Genomic DNA, 18,252 nt, shown 5'->3' on the forward strand with positions numbered 1-18,252 from the left:
CTCATAATTAATACTAGCCAACGATTTAAGGGCCTAAATTGCTTTTAGAAGAAACTCTTCGCTTGACTTTGGCTCATGGAAATATATGAGGAAATTGTTAAAAAAAGCCAATGCCAATATATAAATAGACTCTGAAGATATTTAGAAAAGAAGAAATAAAAGAGACTCATCCAATTTTTCTTGCTTCTCTACCAGCTCTTCCTTTTATTTCCCTGTGCATGATATTTTCCCTATAAAATATGAAGAAAGTTTTTCTTCTTTACAATTTAAGATGAATCATCTTCATAAAATAGCTTCTCATCCATTTGTTCAGCCCTCTACAGTTAAACCAGAAGAACAGACTAAACCTTTGAATCAAACTCAAAAATCTTCACCATGGCTTTTTAAAGAAGAGATGGAGTCACTTTTAACTCAAATGGTATAATAGTCCAATTTTGATCATCCTCTCAATCTTAAACTAGAATCAACAGTTTGATTTGATTGTTCAGTTTCAATTTAAACCATGTTTAAAATATATAAAAGAAAAATGACAATGTGACGAACATTAAAAAGTATAATATGAATTAAATTGCCTAAAATCCATAATTAAAATGGCTAAAATTACTATTGAATAAGACTAGAATCTGTCATGAACAATCTTATTTTCCAAACTTCTAAAGTCTTCAATCCAAAGCTTCAATCATGTACCTCATAACACACCCAAAATCAACAGAAAAATATAAAATGGAGTATGATGGTATAAAACTAATTAAAAACACAAAAACTACAAAAGAAAAGAAATAAAACCTAAGCAAAACAAGGCCTAAATATGTGTATTTTACCTCCTCATCAAAACCCTATAATTTTATTTGTAAATCCATTCATTTGTGCATATTGGTCCACTGAATCTACATAGATATGACTTAACACATGCACTCAAAGTTCATTCAATTAGGGGAGAGCAGTTTTTTTTAAAAAAAAAAAAAACCGAACGAATTATTTTCAATTCAATCGATTTTTTTTTAAAATTAATCAGTTCGATTTATTTTATAATTTTTTAAAATTTAGTTTCTTCGGTTTTTTTTTTTTTTTTAAAAAAAAAAAAAAATAAAAAAAAAAAATTATTAAATTTTATAAAATAAAAAAAAAAAAAAAAAAATTGAATCGAATTCAAAGAGATCAAAAAAAAACGAACCTTGAGATTTTTTTTTTTTATTTATTTTGTTTTTTTTTTTTTTTTTTTTTTTTTTTTATTTAAATAAAAAAATATAAAATAAAATTTAAATTTTTTTTTTTTGATCGATTTAAAAACCGATTTTTATTTATTTATTTTTTCATTTTTTTCTCTTTTTCTTCTCTTTCGATTTTGATTTTTTTTTTTTTTTTTTTTTTTTTTTTTATTTTTTTTTTTTGATTTCGGTTTCGAACCGAACCCCCCCCTACATTCAATTGGCATGCCAAAACTAAAACTGGCAAAAAAATTATTAAAATATATAATTATTTTGTCAAAATTTAAAAACATATAATTATTCATTTTTATTTGATTTTGTGTATTTTGATACAGAAAATATATAAAAAAAAGATGTGCATTTTATATGCTCAATCTTTTATTAATTAAAAGTAATTTAACTACTGTTTTAATTTTTATAAGTGCATGAAAAAATGTTTGAATTCAAATATTTTTTATTTATTAACCATCATATTTATATAGTAAAAAATTTATTAAAAATAAGGTATTACTTTTTATTCAATCTATTTGGTATTGGTGCAGGTGTTAGAGTTGCCGTCAAAAAAAATATTTTTTAAATATATTCATTAAAAAAATTTTATATTTAATTATAAATTTTTAATAACAAACTAATTTTTAAATTTTAATAATATTTTTTATTTTTATCAAAGATAAATATACACATATTTAAAAAAATGATACGCTTCTTAGTAAACTATATATTTTATCAAAGGCACACCAACTCTTATAAGTCCACAAACACGTATCCAAAACAATTATCTAATAGCGTTTATTTTTATATGTTGTTTAATTTTTTATACAGTGATTAATAATGTAATTAAATAATTTAAATTATAATAATTTTTTTTAATTTAATTAAATTATCTTTTATTTTATTTAATTAAGAGAGAATAGGAAATAATAAAATATGTCAAAGAAAATTGTGAAAAATAATTATTATATTTAATAAAAATAAGAGAAAAATTAAAAAAATTAATATATACTCAAAGTGATAAATAATTTTTGATAAAATAATTTTTGAAATTAGATAAATAAAAGTGTGAGGAGATAGTATTTTTTTTTAATAATATTTAAATTTTTTAAAAAACAATTATTTACTGTCACATATAACATTAATGTCGAAAAGGACTATAGACTATAGAGCATGAGAAAAACACCGGACCATACCAAGTAGTGCAGATAGGCAGTAGCCACGTTCTCCAAGTCATTTTCGCTTGGCAGATGAAATTGGAAGTGACAGATAATACCGACCTTTAACGTGCAGCAATGAAAACCCTACAACTAACCCTATTATCTTCTTATTCAGCTTGCTTTTCTCTTTTTCTTTCTAGACATTCATCAGGATATTTATATATAAATATATATCTAACTATTTCTTTTGTCTCTTTGATTATCGGTCTTTTCTTCACCTTTACCTCAACCTGCCTAGCAGTTAGGCGAGAGAGATCAAAAGCAGGATCGCATGCAGCAGCCATGGAAGAGAAGAGGGAGGATGACCTGATAAGCTCCTCTACCACCATCAGCCAAAAATGAAATCCGGTGTATTAATAAAGCATCACCCATCTCATCAGGAGTCGACAGGATCAAGGTAATTACTACATCGCATCTGATTTCTTTTTAGAGATTGAGGGCTATAAGCTAATTAATAAGAACTTCATTATTGTGCCTGTGCATTTAAATTCTTTATTGAAGATGATGGTAGTGGAATATAGACAAAAACTCGAAATTATCAATGAGTATTCATCTTTAGAATTAAAACATGTTCACGGTTCGCTTATTTGATTCAGTTCCAACCATCTTCATTCGCATGTGCGTAATGTTCAACTATGAATTTCACAGTGGATCGAGTATGTACTTTTTCATTTTACAGTAGAAAAAAATTCTTGCCAAAATCTGAGGTCAGGCTGAATTCCTTTTAGTTATTGAATTCAAACTTAGTACAAAGCTCACAATAAATTTTAAATCGGATTTGAGTTAGCTTAATTCATTTAATTTTTATTTTTCACATTTATAATTTTATTTATAAAATATAATCTATAAATCTATTCTATCAATATATATTTGACATAAAATATATTAATTTCAAACTTAAAAAAATTATATATATGTTATTAGGAATTATAAATGTGCAAACGTGTGAGAAGTTGGTCAGCAAGTTGTTATTGTGAATGATTTCTAGATTGAAAAATTGTGTTATATGAAATCAAGCCAATAAGCTCACATGAAACTCAGCCCAAAATTATCAAACTGCACAATTCTGGTTCAATTTACTGCCCTACACAAATTTTGTAGCCCATTTCATTCAATTTAAAAAACAAATAGAAATGTAAAACTATGCATATGAATCTGAACTCTAATAGAGCTTAATATATATATATATATATATTAAAAGAATGAAGCCTACTTATTTGCACTTTAATGTTCTTTATATGTAATTTTAGAAAATATTTTATGCTAATTAATTAGTTAGTAAACTTTAAAATTATTTAAGCAAATGTAATAATATAACAAAATTAAGAAAAATTTTTAATATAAATTTAAATATTTTTATATTTTAATAATTAGATAATAATATAAAGCCTATTTAAGTAAAAAAAAATTGAAATTAATGAACATTTAAATGCGATATTATGATATTTTATTATATTTTAATATAAAATTAATTTTTTTTATTTTAAATAATTAATTATCTAAATAAAGTCTACATAATTTTTATAAATAGCATTTTTTATTAATATTTATAAATTAAAATATTTTATTGACATAAAAAAATAAAATTTATTTAGAAATAGGAATAATTAATATAGAAAACTCTAAACACCTTTTCAATTTTATTTAAGTTTTTTATTTAGTTAATTTTATCAAAATTGTAAAATTAGTTTTAATTTTATTCTATTTACTTAAATTAGTCAAAATTCAAATTGTCACAATCCAATTCCACGGGTTGGACCGACATTAGGACTTAGGCAGCATAAAGCCCCTAAAACTCATAGAAAACCTCACTATTTACAAACCTATGACCAAACCTAAATTCAAGTTTCAGCATGCAAACAAAATAAAATAAAATATTATAAATTTATTTGGGTCAACTCAATTTGATAACTATCAGATACATACATTTATACATGGTGTCATAGTGGAGTTTGAATAATTTAACAAATAGATAAATAAATAAATAAGCACAATAAAAACTATTAATTAAGAATCACTACAACCTGTGAAGAAAAATACATGTCAAATTCAAAAATAAACTTGCTCCTCTTGTAACCTAAAAAAACAAATATTCGAACATAAATGAGCGTTTGACTCAAAGAATTTAGATATTGATTATTGATGTAATTTCTATAACAACCTAAAACTGGTACAATTCTACTATGAAATGCACATTCATTATATATAATAGATAATTCATCTAATTTTCACACAATAAGATAATTTATAATTACTCGCGCATCTAGTGTATCACATCAGTATATAAGCTAATTACCCATATAACTCTCTCAATCTAAATTCCATCAGCGATCTCAACTCAAGCTTGACTTTCGCTTAAATTCACGTACAAAAGCCAACGAGATCAACTCAAAACTGCGCTTCACCTCGACTTTTCATATCTATAAAAATTGGATTCCAACAAGACTGGCTCAAGCCGTGACTACCCATCTAATCTATATTCATCATATACCATATATAACACACACAGAGTTCTAATTTATCCTGAAAATGATAAATAATTTTTTATTAAATAATTTTTGAAATTAGATAAATAAAAGTGTAAGGAGATAGTATTTTTTTTAATATTTAAATTTTTTAAAAAATAATTATTTACTGTCATATATAACATTAATGTCGAAAAGGACTACAGACTACAGAGCATAAGAAAAACACCGGATTATACCAAGTAGTAGAGATAGGCAGTAGCTACTTCTCCAAGTCATTTTCGTTTGGCAGATGAAATTGGAAGTGACAGATAATACCTGACCTTTAACGTGCAGCAATGAAAACCCTACAACTAACCCTATAATCTTCTTATTCAGCTTGCTTTCACTTCCAATATATATATATATATATATATATATATATATATATATATATATATACCTATTTTCTTTTGTCTCTTTGATTATCGGTCTTTTCTTCATCTTTATCTCAACCTACCTAGCAGTTAGGCGAGAGAGATCAAAAGCAGGATCGCATGCAGCAGCCATGGAAGAGAAGAGGGAGGATGACCTGATAAGCTCCTCTACCACCATCGGCCAAAGATGAAATCTGGTGTATTAATAAAGCATCTTCCATCTCATCAGGAATCGACAGGATCAAGGTAATTACTACATCGCATCTGATTTCCTTTTAGAGATTGAGGGCTATAAGCTAATTAATAAGAACTGCATTATTGTGCCTGTGCATTTAAATTCTTTGCTGAAGATGACAGTAGTGGAATATAGACCAAAACTAGAAATTATCAATGAGCATTCATCTTTAGAATTAAAAACATGTTCACAGCTCGCTTATTTGATTCAGTTCCAATTTTCATTCGCATATGCGCAATGTTCAACTATAAATTTCATGGACCAATGATTCATTGGCTTAGTGGTTAATGATGAGGCGAGCTTGGGAGAGGTCTCATGGTTGAGCCTGGGAGCTATAAGTATACCAGATCAGGGAGCTGCTCTCTATCTGGCTTTCTTGTGGTTTTTAAGCTATTGCAAGGGCTCAGGAGATACACTTCCTGACGAAATTTAAAAAAAAAAATTATGAATTTTACAGTGGCATGCATACTTTTTCATCTTACAGTTAAAAAAAATTCTGGCTAAATTCCTTTTAGTTATTGAATTCAAACTCAATCCAAAACTCACAATAAATTTTAGATCGGGTTTGAATTAGCTTAATTCATTTAATTTTTATTTTTCACATTTATATTTTTATTTATAAAATATAATCTATAAATTATTCTATCAATATACATCTGACATAAAATATATTAACTTAAAACTTAAAAAAAATTATATATATGTTATTAGGAATTAAGTGTGCCAAGCATGTGAGTAATTGGTCAGCAAGCTGTTATTGTGAATGATTTCTAGATGGAAAAAGGTTGTTATATGAAATCAAAATTATTGACTAAATTTAGCCCAATCCAATAAGCTCACATGAAACTCAGCCCAAAATTGTCCAACTGCACACTTCTGGTTCAATTTACTGTCCTACACAAATTTTGTAGCCCATTCCATTCAATTTAAAAAACAAATAGAAATGTAAGACTCTGCTCATGAATCCGAACTCTAATGGGAGCTTAATAAATAAATAAATACTATATATATATATATATATATATATATATATATATATATATATATATATGTGTGTGTGTGTGTAGTAAAAAATAAAGCCTACTTATTTTAGAAAATATTTTTATGCTGATTAACGAGTTAGTTAACTTTAAAATTATTTGAGTAAATATAATAATATAACAAAATTAAGAAAATTTTTTAATATAACTTTAAATATTTATATATTCTAATAATTAGATAATAATATAAAGCCTGTTTAAATAGAAAAAAATTTGGAATTAATGAACATTTGAATGCTATATTATGATATTTTAATATAAAATTAATTTTTTATTTTAAATGATTAATTATCTAAATAAAGTCTAAATAACTTTTATAAATAGTATTTTTTATTAATATTTATAAATTAAAATATTTTATTGACATAAAAAAATAAAATTTATTTGGAAATAGGAATAATTAATGTAGAAAGCTCTAAACACCTTTTCAATTTTATTTAAATTTTTAATTTAGTTAATTTTATCAAAATTGTAAAATTAGTATTAGTTTTGTTTTCTTTACTTAAATTAGTCAAAATTTAAATTGTCACGATCCAATTTCACGTGTCGGACTAACACTAGGACTTGGGCCAATATAAAACTCCTAAAGCTCGTAGTAAGTCTCACTGTTCACAAACTCAAATTCAAGTTTCAGCATGCAAACAAAACAAAATAAAATATTATAAATTTATTTGGGTAAACTCAACTCGATAATCATTAGAAATCTAGGGGAGCCCAACTCAACCCTCATAAACAGCATGCACAAACCATTTAATTTTTATTAATTAATACAATACATATATACACTGATGTCATAACGGAGTTCTAATAATTTAACAAATAGATAAATAAATAAATAAATAAGCACAATAAAAACTACTAACTAAGAATCACTACAACCTGCGAGAAAAAATATAGGTCAAACTCGAAAATAAACATGCTCCTCCTGCGACCTAAAAAAAAATTCAAACAGGAATAAGCGTTTAACTCAGAGAGTTTAAATACTGATTATAGATGCAAAATATTGATTATAGATGCAATTTCTATAACTACCTAAAACTAGTACAATTCTACTATGAAATACATATCCATCATATAATCAATGTATAAATATGAGAGTTGATCTTACATACAGCTCTCTCGATCCAAATTGCTTTAACGAGCTCAACTAAAGCTGAACTTTCACGATCTTAGTTAGTATCAAAATTGAAGGTGAAATTAGACAAATTGAAGGTGCCACTAAACTTTTTTAATAAAGGTCAGGAGTTGATTTAAGTATTCGAAATTCTTAAATTTATTAAATTATGAAAGTTTAAGGGTGAGATGAGATGTTTTTAAAGTTAAGAGTTATTATTGCATAAGCTGTAAGTGCATGGATCATACCATAGTATAAAAAGATTTCATTCTCATGAGGATCGTAATTGATTATCAAATTATGATTCAATAGATTATTTAGACTTTCGAATGTTGACTAAGGTTAATAAAAGAACCATTAAAAATAAAATAATTGTAAATATAATTAAATATGGCATATTTAATTAAACATAATCTAATTAATAAAAAGATGATTTCAGAGTTGGAGGTTTACACTTCTATTAATCTAGTTTTGATCCAATTAATACAATGAATGGATAATTATATATTTGAATGAGACTAATTCTAAACTCTCTTAGATTCTTTTTCAAGATATAAATGATGTGTTCTAATCAAACCAACTCCTACTTTTGTGGCTCTTTATTTTAATTAAAACCCATTAAGATCTTCAGTTAATCTATTAAAAAAAAAAAACCTCTTATAATCTTTAAAACTAAAGTTATAAGTTCAAATCCATTTTCCACATTAATCTTTACCTTTCAATTCATCAATTAATGATTTATATCATAACTTAGTGAGTCCTGTCCTAACACCAAGCATGTATTTATGCATAAGGAAAAGAATCAAATAATAAATACCCATCTCATTAGATAAAAATCAAAGCAATTCCATTGATTAAATCAGAGTATTACAGCCCAAATTTGAAATCTAAAACAAATTACTTACTTACGTTCGTAATTACAATGAAATATATGGAGAAAATAACAATAAACATGAAAATAAACTAAGGAATAGAAGAACACATGTGAGAAATTAGCTTTGATGTTGAAATATAATATGAAATCCACTTGGTGCAAAGAGAAATGTGAAGATTTCCAGCTATCGTCCTTTCTTCTTCTAAGAATCCAAAATCGTTCTAAAGTTTTTCTCTTTTTCTACTTATAGAGAAATATGTATTGCAATAAATGTAGCCCTAATAAATTAAAAATTAGTACAACAGGTCTAAAAGGAAAATCCAAGTCGTGTTGTCTGATGTCAAAAGGAGTTTTAATTCATACAACCTCACGTACTTGTAAGGTTCAGTCACACGAACTTGCCGCACAACTAGACTTAAAGCTTAGAGGAAGCACAAGGTGCAACACCAGGTTGTGTTATTGCAATTGATGTCATTACATGAACCATGTTGATGCTGGTGTAACTCTCATTTCTTTTATGCCTTGAAGTTGAGAATTACATTGACTTGTGTCACTAGAAATACGGCTAGTGTTTTTGTTAAATTGACAATCACGTGACTAGGAACACGAGTCATACTCACCCTTGTGTAACTCTCTGCTCCTCTAAAACTTAGTAAGTTTTCCCCTTTTCTTTCATAGCCCCTTGAACTTCCAAATTAACAAATAGCTCTCTATAATTACTCCAATGACCTTTAATACTTGAAATTAACCGATAAAAGCAAGAAAAACATAAATAAATATAAAATTATAGAAATAGAGAAAATTAAACTAAAACATAAGTGAAAGAACACAAAATAGCTATGTAGAAAGGCAAAATGAATGTAAAACATGTCCTAAATATGTATACCTATGAAATACGAATGCATCAAAGGTGTCACTAGACTTTTTTAGTAAAGGTCAGAAGTTAATTTATGCATTTAGCCACTTTATTATTAAAATTTATCATGGCATCAAGATATCACATCTGACTAGAGCACCTAATGGCAGTGGAGGATTTAAAAAAAAAATTCTGATGTCAATATATAGGTAAATTGTACAACATTTATTGCACTACAAAATAATGCACGAATATTCATATAAAAATAGTTAAGTCATAAATTTAAAAATATAAGATGCTCATATAAAAATTTAAGTCATAAATTTAGAAATATGAGATGCATACCTTTATGGGTGAAATTGTACATACACCTTGAATGTCATGATCCGATTTTTGGGCCAAATCAGCACTAGGACTTAGGTGAGCATAAGGCCTCCGAAGCCTGTAGTAAACCTAAGCGGATAAATTTCAACAATTGTCACTGAACTTATATAGTTGTAATACTACAGTCCTTTAACTTCAAAATATAACATAAAATCCCCTAAACTTTCAAATTTTGCAAAGTAAAATCTCTCTAACTTACAATTATTGATTTTTCAGTTAGAAACTGATGTGAATAGCTCCCATATGGCGCTTAGTCAACATTTCTCTCTCTCTCTTATGCAAAGTGTAAAATTATTCTTTTTACGCATTAAAAATTATTCTGTCTATATAGAGAATAAGGATTTAATTTACACATGGCTTGAGAGAGAAAAGAGAAATAATGACTAAGTTCCATACTGGAATTGTCCAGATCAGTATCTAACTGAAAAACTGATAATTGGAAGTTAGAGGGATTTTACTGTGCAAAACTTGAGAGTTGATGGAGTTTTATGTTACATTTTTAAGTTGATAGACTATAATGTTACAACTAGATAAGTTTATGAACAACTGTCAAAATTTATCCAAACCTAAGCAGTCTACAACTCAACAACAAAGTTCAAAAAGGAAGGCCCAAAATTAAAAAAACAAATGGACAGAGTCCGGCCATAAAATGGATAATCCAATAGGGAGAAAACTTATTTGACTTGTATCACAAACAAAGTCACAATTGGGGAGCTCAGCTCACCCTCGCAAACCAGATCTAAATCAAATATCAAAATGGGAAGCTCAGCTCACCCTAAATCCAACATCACACAAGCATCTTAAGTCAAATGAATTAGGTTTACATTACAAGAGTACTTTTACAGTCAATGCAGAGTTCTAAATTTGAATAATAAAATTAATAATTAATATATTAACCATTTCAAGTTCCCTGTGAGAAAGAAAGCAGGTTAACTCCAAAATAACATCTACCTATCACTTGGAAAAAAAATAATTGAACAAGAGTGAGCGTTTAACTTAGAGAGTTTAGTTATTTATTATAAATATAATTTCTATAGCTATCTACAACTAATGCATTCCTAAGTATGAAATGCACACTAAATATATACAGCAAGTAAATCATCTAATACTCGCACAAGAAGATAATTTGGAGTTACACACGTACCCAGTAAAGTGTTTTCATACAGAACTATGGAAGCTGATCCCTTATCTAGCTCTCTTGATCTAAGACCAGCCAGCAAGCTCAATTCAAGCATGACTTTCGCTTAAATCCAAGTGCGGAGGCCAGTGAGATCTATTCAAAGTCGTGCTTCATCCCGATTTTCCATATCTATAAGGACCAGGTTTCAGCGAGACTAGCTTAAGCTGCGACTAACAATTATATATATACACAACCCTAAATTATTCCAAGGCAGCAAACACAAATAATTATCAATAAATAAATATGCAACAATAAGAATACTCCTAATGTATTTAACTAAGTATATAAATATATTTATAAAATGCATGAGCATGCCAAATATATATAAATAATATTGAAATTACAAAATATAATCAATATTCAACTCACAGACTGGTCGACCTGATTACAGCTGATTCGGCTAGAAGGGAGAAGACTGGCTAGCACTGATCACCTATATAGATACACTGACCTCTATCAATTTACTGACAGAATTAACTAATTAATTTAATTTACAGAAGCAAGAATAAGTCCTAAGGTCTTGTCGAAATTTTGGCAGAGTCTTCCCTATAACTTGACCTAACTTCCTGCAAGAAAACTTAGTAAAAAGCAACACATAAAGCGTCAGGCCCACAACAACTACATCACATGTCTATCCAAAGCCTATGAGAACCTAATCTAAGTCTAGATTTCTAATATCCAGCTTGAGTCTTTAACTCCTCTACAGTTTAATTAAAACTACAATCTCTAAAACTTCTCCTAAAATATCATGATATAATTATAATCAGGTTTATCCATAGAATTTCAATTCCATATTAAATTTATAATGAAAATTCAACAGTATTCCCTCTTAAAATTAGACTAAACTCTCTATCATAAAACTTAAATCCACGATTGAACAACTATATCAACTTATACAAATTCCCAACTTATGCATTCATATAAATATTAATTCCAACACTTCATATCCAAATCTCAATTAAAATATTCCACAATATATCTATATTACCAAAAATCCAACTAAACATTTATATTTATTTCCCAAAAATATTCCACAATCATTTAAAAATTTGTTAATCACCATATACTCTCTCAAAATAGTATTACTTTCATTAAAAAAATATATTCAATTTAACCCAATCCTTAATACCAAAATTTGTAATTTGTACATTTAAATTTATATAAAATATTCTAACTGTCAGATAAATTCTAAATTTTAGTCATATGTTCAAGATATCTAAATACAATATCAGTAAAAATTTTAGTATCAAATTATCTCTATATCATAAGATATCAAAATATCTACCATTTCAAATTCTGAATTTTTTAGAATAGCTCTTACTCAAACAACTTATACAAAATAATTTATATCTCATAAATTACAAGTCTAAAATTTACCAAATTTGAACACAATAGTCCCAACATCCTAAAGGTTACAATAGTCCCAACATCCTAAAGGTTATCTTTACCAAATTTCATAATTTTTGAGCATTATAACTATCTAATTTCCTCAAATTTCAACGGCCTAAATTCAGAATTCTAAAATCCAGACAACCTAAGTTCAGAAATTCATTTCTCCCAATCCAACCATTGAAAAATTCTCAAATTTTAAGCATGAATTCTAGACATATATACCTTAAATATATCCAAAAATTAAAGGTGAAAAATCAACCAAACTCACCTAAATAGATGAAAGAGATGCTGCCCTGCAGAATCCAGATTCTGCTCCTATTCATCTTCTTTTCCCTTTCTCTCTTTTGTTTCTTATACTTCAGATCACTATCTTTTTTTTTCCCTTTGCCGGTGTTCTATCTTGCGAGAGAAATCTAAAAAATTTTGGCCATCTTCCCCTCCTTTCTCCCCTCTTCTTCTTCTCCTTCTTTCCTTCTTTCTTATCCTTTCTTCTCTTTCCTTCTTCCTGATTCGCCTTCCTTTTGTAGTGTTTCTTTTTTTCTTTTTTTTTTTAAATTGTTGTACCATCATGCGGGCTTTCGAAGGAGAAAGTGGCCAGCTGTGCAACTTTTAGAGGAAAAGTTCAGTTCAGTCCTTGATCTTTCTAAAAGTCCATTTTACACCATAAACTTCAAATCTTCACTTATAAATCCAATTTTCAATTAAACTTGTTCCTCAACACTTTATAAATTTTATTTCTGTTTTAAATAATAACTATATTTATACTTCTTTAAAAAAAAATGGGATGTTACATCGAACACACAATAATTTACTCAATGTATAAGCATCAATTGATTTCCTATTAGTGAAAAATACATTTTTTTATTAAAAAGTGGATTTAACACTTAAACTTATAAAAGATCAATTTAAATAAATATATAAATATATAAAAAATTTTAATAAAAAAAGGATCAATTGACCCGTCCTTTATCATAATAAATCAGTCATTGCCTAATGGAAGCCGATAATGATGTTAATCAAATTAATATTAGAAGAGTTGTGTGCTAAAAATTGAAGATAACGATTACATTATTACAACTCTCAAAATTGTGGAATAATGGGTGACTGCCTCAATGTTCTTCTCTCAATATAATTAATATAAGTTTTAATAGCTAATTCAATATTAAATATTGGAAACATAATATATCACTATTTCTCCAATCTATCCATTCTTATACATAAAAAAATGTGTGAAATTTAATAAAAAATTAATTTCAAAAATCAAGAACATTAGCTATATTGGATAATAACATTTTAATTATTGATTTTAATTAATGATTGAGATTGTCAATAGATCATCTTTACCGTAACTTAATAGAATCTCAATTAATCTACCCTCCATAAATTTGAAGTTTTTCTAAGCACTTATGAGCAATGCATCTCTTATATTCGCATATGGCATGTCTTGAATCTTTTGTGTTCGATTCAGCTCTGAAATTTGGACTAATTATAAAATACTTCAAGTGTATTAAAAAAATAATGCACTTATTATACTCTTAAAAATTCATTTATTTCTTAAAATATAAAGTATGAATATCACGTATATATAAGTGAAAGGAACATACACTCTAGTGTAAGAAATAATCTCTCTAAAATTTTAAATTCAAAACTTGACTTAAATTTGATTTTTAGAACCCCAATTTCACTCCATAGGATACTCGAAATATTCAAGCTCAAGTTGATCACTATAAATATTATTTGGAATCTTAAATACAAGCTTGAATAAACATTAATTAAGTTCAAATTAAAAATTGATTAATATATATTTTCTAATTATACATCAATATATATGGACATAAGTGTAATTTCATATATATTCAATTAGGCCACTTGAATTGTTTACTATAATACTGGAACTTAACTCATCAAATTACTTGAATTATTCAAACTCAAGACTGATTTGATTAAAATTGAGTTGAATATTTCAAATAATGTTCGAGTCAAATTCCAAGTCTACAATAAATAAGCTTTGATTGCCAAGGAAATTATTTTTTTCAGATCAAAATATTAAGATTAATTAAGAATAATAATCTAATTACAAACTGCTATAAAAAAAATTAATTACAATGCTTATGAATATGAAAAACAAAAAATTTTTACCATTATGGATCTAAAATATATCATATACGATAAGATCTACATATTAAATTATTCTTTTTATTAGAGACATACGAAAATGAAAATAAACTATTGTTAAAATTATGACTATTTTAATAGAGTTTTTATTCTCATATAATTCACACTCTCACACACCATATGAGATCCTGAAAGACCACATGTTAAATAATTGGGAACCATAAATTTTGAGTCTATATATATATTATATTTTTAAATGAAAATGACATGTATATATTTATATATTATTTATAAATATCCATTTCCTTTTTTGTTTTTCTATTTCACAAAATCAAGGGACAAATAACAGTGACTTCAACTTTGCATCGGCAATCAAAACCCTACAAGGAATACCTTCTTTTCGTCTCTACCCTTCCCTTCTTCTTTCTTCTTGCTGTTCAATCTCTTTTTATCTTACAATTTATCACCATATCTCTTTTGGCTTTATTCGATCTTTATCATCATCTAGATCAAACCCCAGATCTGCCTTTTTTCTAATACATATAGATAGAAGCAAATACTTTAGCTTCATCATGCAATATAGAAACCCAAACCCTTGAAAACAAGCAAGAAATTAAAGAGTTTAACAAGGTGGATCCGAGGCATGCATAGAAAGAGGCCATTTCCTGGTTCTGATGAGGGAAAGCAAGATCAAATCTTGTATACTCACCACCAACCATCTCTTCATGATCAAGGCCAATCGATTCTTGCTCATGCCATGGCCAGTAATCACAGGCTGGATGAACATGTTCAAGAAAATATGGGGTCTGCTAGGATCGAACATTGCACTTCTCAGACTACAAATAACACTGATCAAGGTAAATCAAAACCCTGCACTCACCTACTACTTACTTCCCACCTACCTAAATTATTATTATTATTTTTTAATTATCTGTATTAATTTTCAACATGATTCTTGAAATCAAACCATATTAGGTCATGGATGATCTTTAGTTATTTATGGAATTCGTAGTCTTTTTGTTACTGTTATGTATCTTGTGTTTTGGTATAGATTATATAGCAAGAATGATGAGGATTAATTGATATTTTATCTATGAAGGGAATATGAGAAGAAAACACTATAGAGGAGTGAGACAAAGACCATGGGGAAAGTGGGCAGCCGAAATCCGTGACCCAAAGAAGGCTGCTCGTGTCTGGCTTGGAACCTTTGACACGGCAGAAGCTGCAGCAGCTGCCTATGATGCAGCAGCCCTTAAGTTCAAAGGCACAAAAGCTAAGCTAAATTTCCCTGAACTTGTTCAAGGAGGATCTCATATCAATTTAGGCAGCAGCAGCTTCTTGGCTGCAGCACCTAATTACCAAAACCCGCTTCTTGTTCCTAATAATAATAATCTTCTTGTTTCTTCCTCATCATCAATTGCTAACATTAATCCTGCTCCTCATGATCCCTTTTCACCTCCATCGACAAATGAAGCATTCCCAAACCTTTTCCAGTTTGCGCAGCTGCTTTCTGGCAACGATGATAGCTATCTACAATATGCTGCACCTTCAGGTCTTTGCTATAATTATAATCCTGAACCATTTCTTTCAGGATCTTTCTCAATGGCCTCTTCTTCACCCTCAGCTTCTTTATCTGGAGTAAACCAACAACAACCGGAACAAGATTTTTCGAGGTCTTTTCCACATATGGCTGCTGGTTTTTCTTCTGCTACTCACCATCATTTTCTTGATCAGGAGAGAGACTTTGATGATGCTACTCCGAGGGATTGATTAACGTATGATTAGGGTTCATGACTCTACGTTCTACAAGATGCTGCGCTTCTTGGATCGTGATCCATATCCCAGGTCACATCTTTGTTTGAAACTGAAAATGAAATGCAATTTCCTTTTTTTGGTGGAAACAAAGTTTAGGTGAGCTTATAAAAAAAAAAAAAAAAGTTTAGGTGAGTGAAAGCTTCCAATTTACAGTCTACGAATCAGCGTAAACTTTATTGAGGGATTGGAGACTACAGTGAAGTTTACAGATCTCTCGTTAAGAGAGATTATTAGTAAAACTCAATCTCTCAATTTAATGGGAGTGCTGAAGAAATATTACCAATTAAGCCAACCCATATTTATGTGTATTTAAATAACTTGAACTTGGATAAACATGAATGATATCTATATTTTATGAAGTATAATTTTTAAAATTATTGTTAATTTCTATATATATGCATATATATATTTCTTTATTTCAATAACTAGACTCATTTCATTTTCAAGACGAATCAAATTAACATGAGATAATACAACTTCAAATGAATGCTTTGGAGAAGTTACTTATTTATGAAGGTGATTTTGTAGAAGATGCTAATATTTAAAATTTCTAACACACTCTTTTACACACACATATATATATATAAGTTGAAGTCTACATTTGTGGATTGAATTAAGATATTATAATTGATATCAAGTCCAAGAAACACTTAAATTTTATAGGTGAAATCCCAAAATTTGAGTTCTAGGTTTCATAACTTTCATTTGTTTTGGCCAACGGAATCCAAAAAATGGACTTTTAATACTTTTTTTATGTTTAATTTAAATGCTTAAGAAAATTGGTCAATAGGACTTATCTCAAAGAAAAATAAAGTTATTTTCAAAGAAAACTAATGATTTTTGTGCACTACAAATGAGGAAACGATTTTGCGAACTTTAGCAAGTTAACTTTAAAAAAAATATATAACTATTTTAATTCAATGATATGAGAGACGTTTTCAAAGCTAGTATTGAGCATGAATTCTAATAAAATGAATTGTTTAATATATATATATATATATATATATATATATATATATACATATTCACTGATATATCAATTATACATAACACTAATAATTTTATTTTTTAATATTCAACAATAAAAAAATTGAAGTTTTTACAAGTTTAAATATTTTTACTTGTAAATATTTTTATAGTCTTAAATATTGAAAAATGTTTCTATTTATTTAATTTTTGAAAGCAAAATAGATTTTTACTGTTTAAATTCGATTTATTATAAATTTAAAAATATAAAATATATAATAGGATATGTTATTAAGTATATAAATTTCACATGTTTATATTTTAATTCTATACTAAAATAGATATAGACAAGTATCCAAATAAAAATAGGACAAATGCTTCATAAGAGTAGTCTATTAACAAAGAATACTTGAAATGCATAATACTCTAACTTTATCCCCACCTTCAAAAGGAATCTCAAATATGTGAAAATTGAGTCATTTCATCAAACCCTAGTTCTATCAAGGTGAAAGAACTCCACCCAAAAAAAAAAAAAAAAATCAAAGAGATCCAAGCTGAGAAAGACAGGAAATTGAGTAGTGGAACAAAAGGCATAGAAGCTTCTTGATATGCATATGCTATGAGATGTGACATTTTTTGAGAAATAGAAGGGCAGGTTCACCTCCCTTTGCTAATGATAGCATCTCATGAACATTATATTTTAAGCCTCACTTTCCATTTCAAAGCTAACACAATAATGCTTTCGGCTCCGCTCTTATTGTCAATCTTTGCGGCTGTTGCTGTCATTTGATTTCTACTTCAATCTCACCACTCTATATTATAAAGAAAAATGACAGAGTAGAGCGGTGATATCATGCCAGTACATTATTTGATATAATAAGTAAAATAAAATGAAGATAATTATATAATTACAGTTATTATTTTTTGAAAAAAATAATTATACAGTTGCTATAATTTTTTGGGATTCACTATACATAAATT

General features: G+C 27.6%; 1 protein-coding gene and 1 long non-coding RNA gene across 3 annotated transcripts; one reads left to right on the forward strand and one right to left on the reverse strand.

The window, feature by feature from the left end:
• Positions 1–2,527: 2,527 nt before the first annotated feature.
• On the forward strand, positions 2,528–16,664 carry LOC110638604 (ethylene-responsive transcription factor ERF113). The gene is made up of 4 exons (XM_021789205.2): positions 2,528–2,816; positions 5,391–5,546; positions 14,827–15,347; positions 15,590–16,664. The coding sequence occupies exons 3-4, from the start codon at positions 15,134–15,136 to the stop codon at positions 16,258–16,260; spliced, it is 885 nt and encodes a 294-aa protein (XP_021644897.2). The 5' UTR covers positions 2,528–2,816; positions 5,391–5,546; positions 14,827–15,133; the 3' UTR covers positions 16,261–16,664.
• LOC110638605 (uncharacterized) lies at positions 8,515–13,176 on the reverse strand. 2 transcript variants are annotated; one of them, XR_002491714.2, is made up of 3 exons: positions 12,644–13,176; positions 10,948–11,147; positions 8,515–9,300 (listed from the first exon to the last, which is right to left on the reverse strand). It is a non-coding gene; the product is annotated as an uncharacterized LOC110638605 (long non-coding RNA). The 2 variants fall into 2 exon arrangements; XR_002491713.2 differs by having other exon boundaries at positions 10,948–11,153; positions 12,644–13,174.
• Positions 16,665–18,252: the final 1,588 nt, after the last annotated feature.

This window comes from Hevea brasiliensis, unplaced genomic scaffold, assembly GCF_030052815.1.
Source record: "Hevea brasiliensis isolate MT/VB/25A 57/8 unplaced genomic scaffold, ASM3005281v1 Scaf1, whole genome shotgun sequence".
In the NCBI taxonomy this organism is placed as follows: domain Eukaryota; kingdom Viridiplantae; phylum Streptophyta; class Magnoliopsida; order Malpighiales; family Euphorbiaceae; genus Hevea; species Hevea brasiliensis.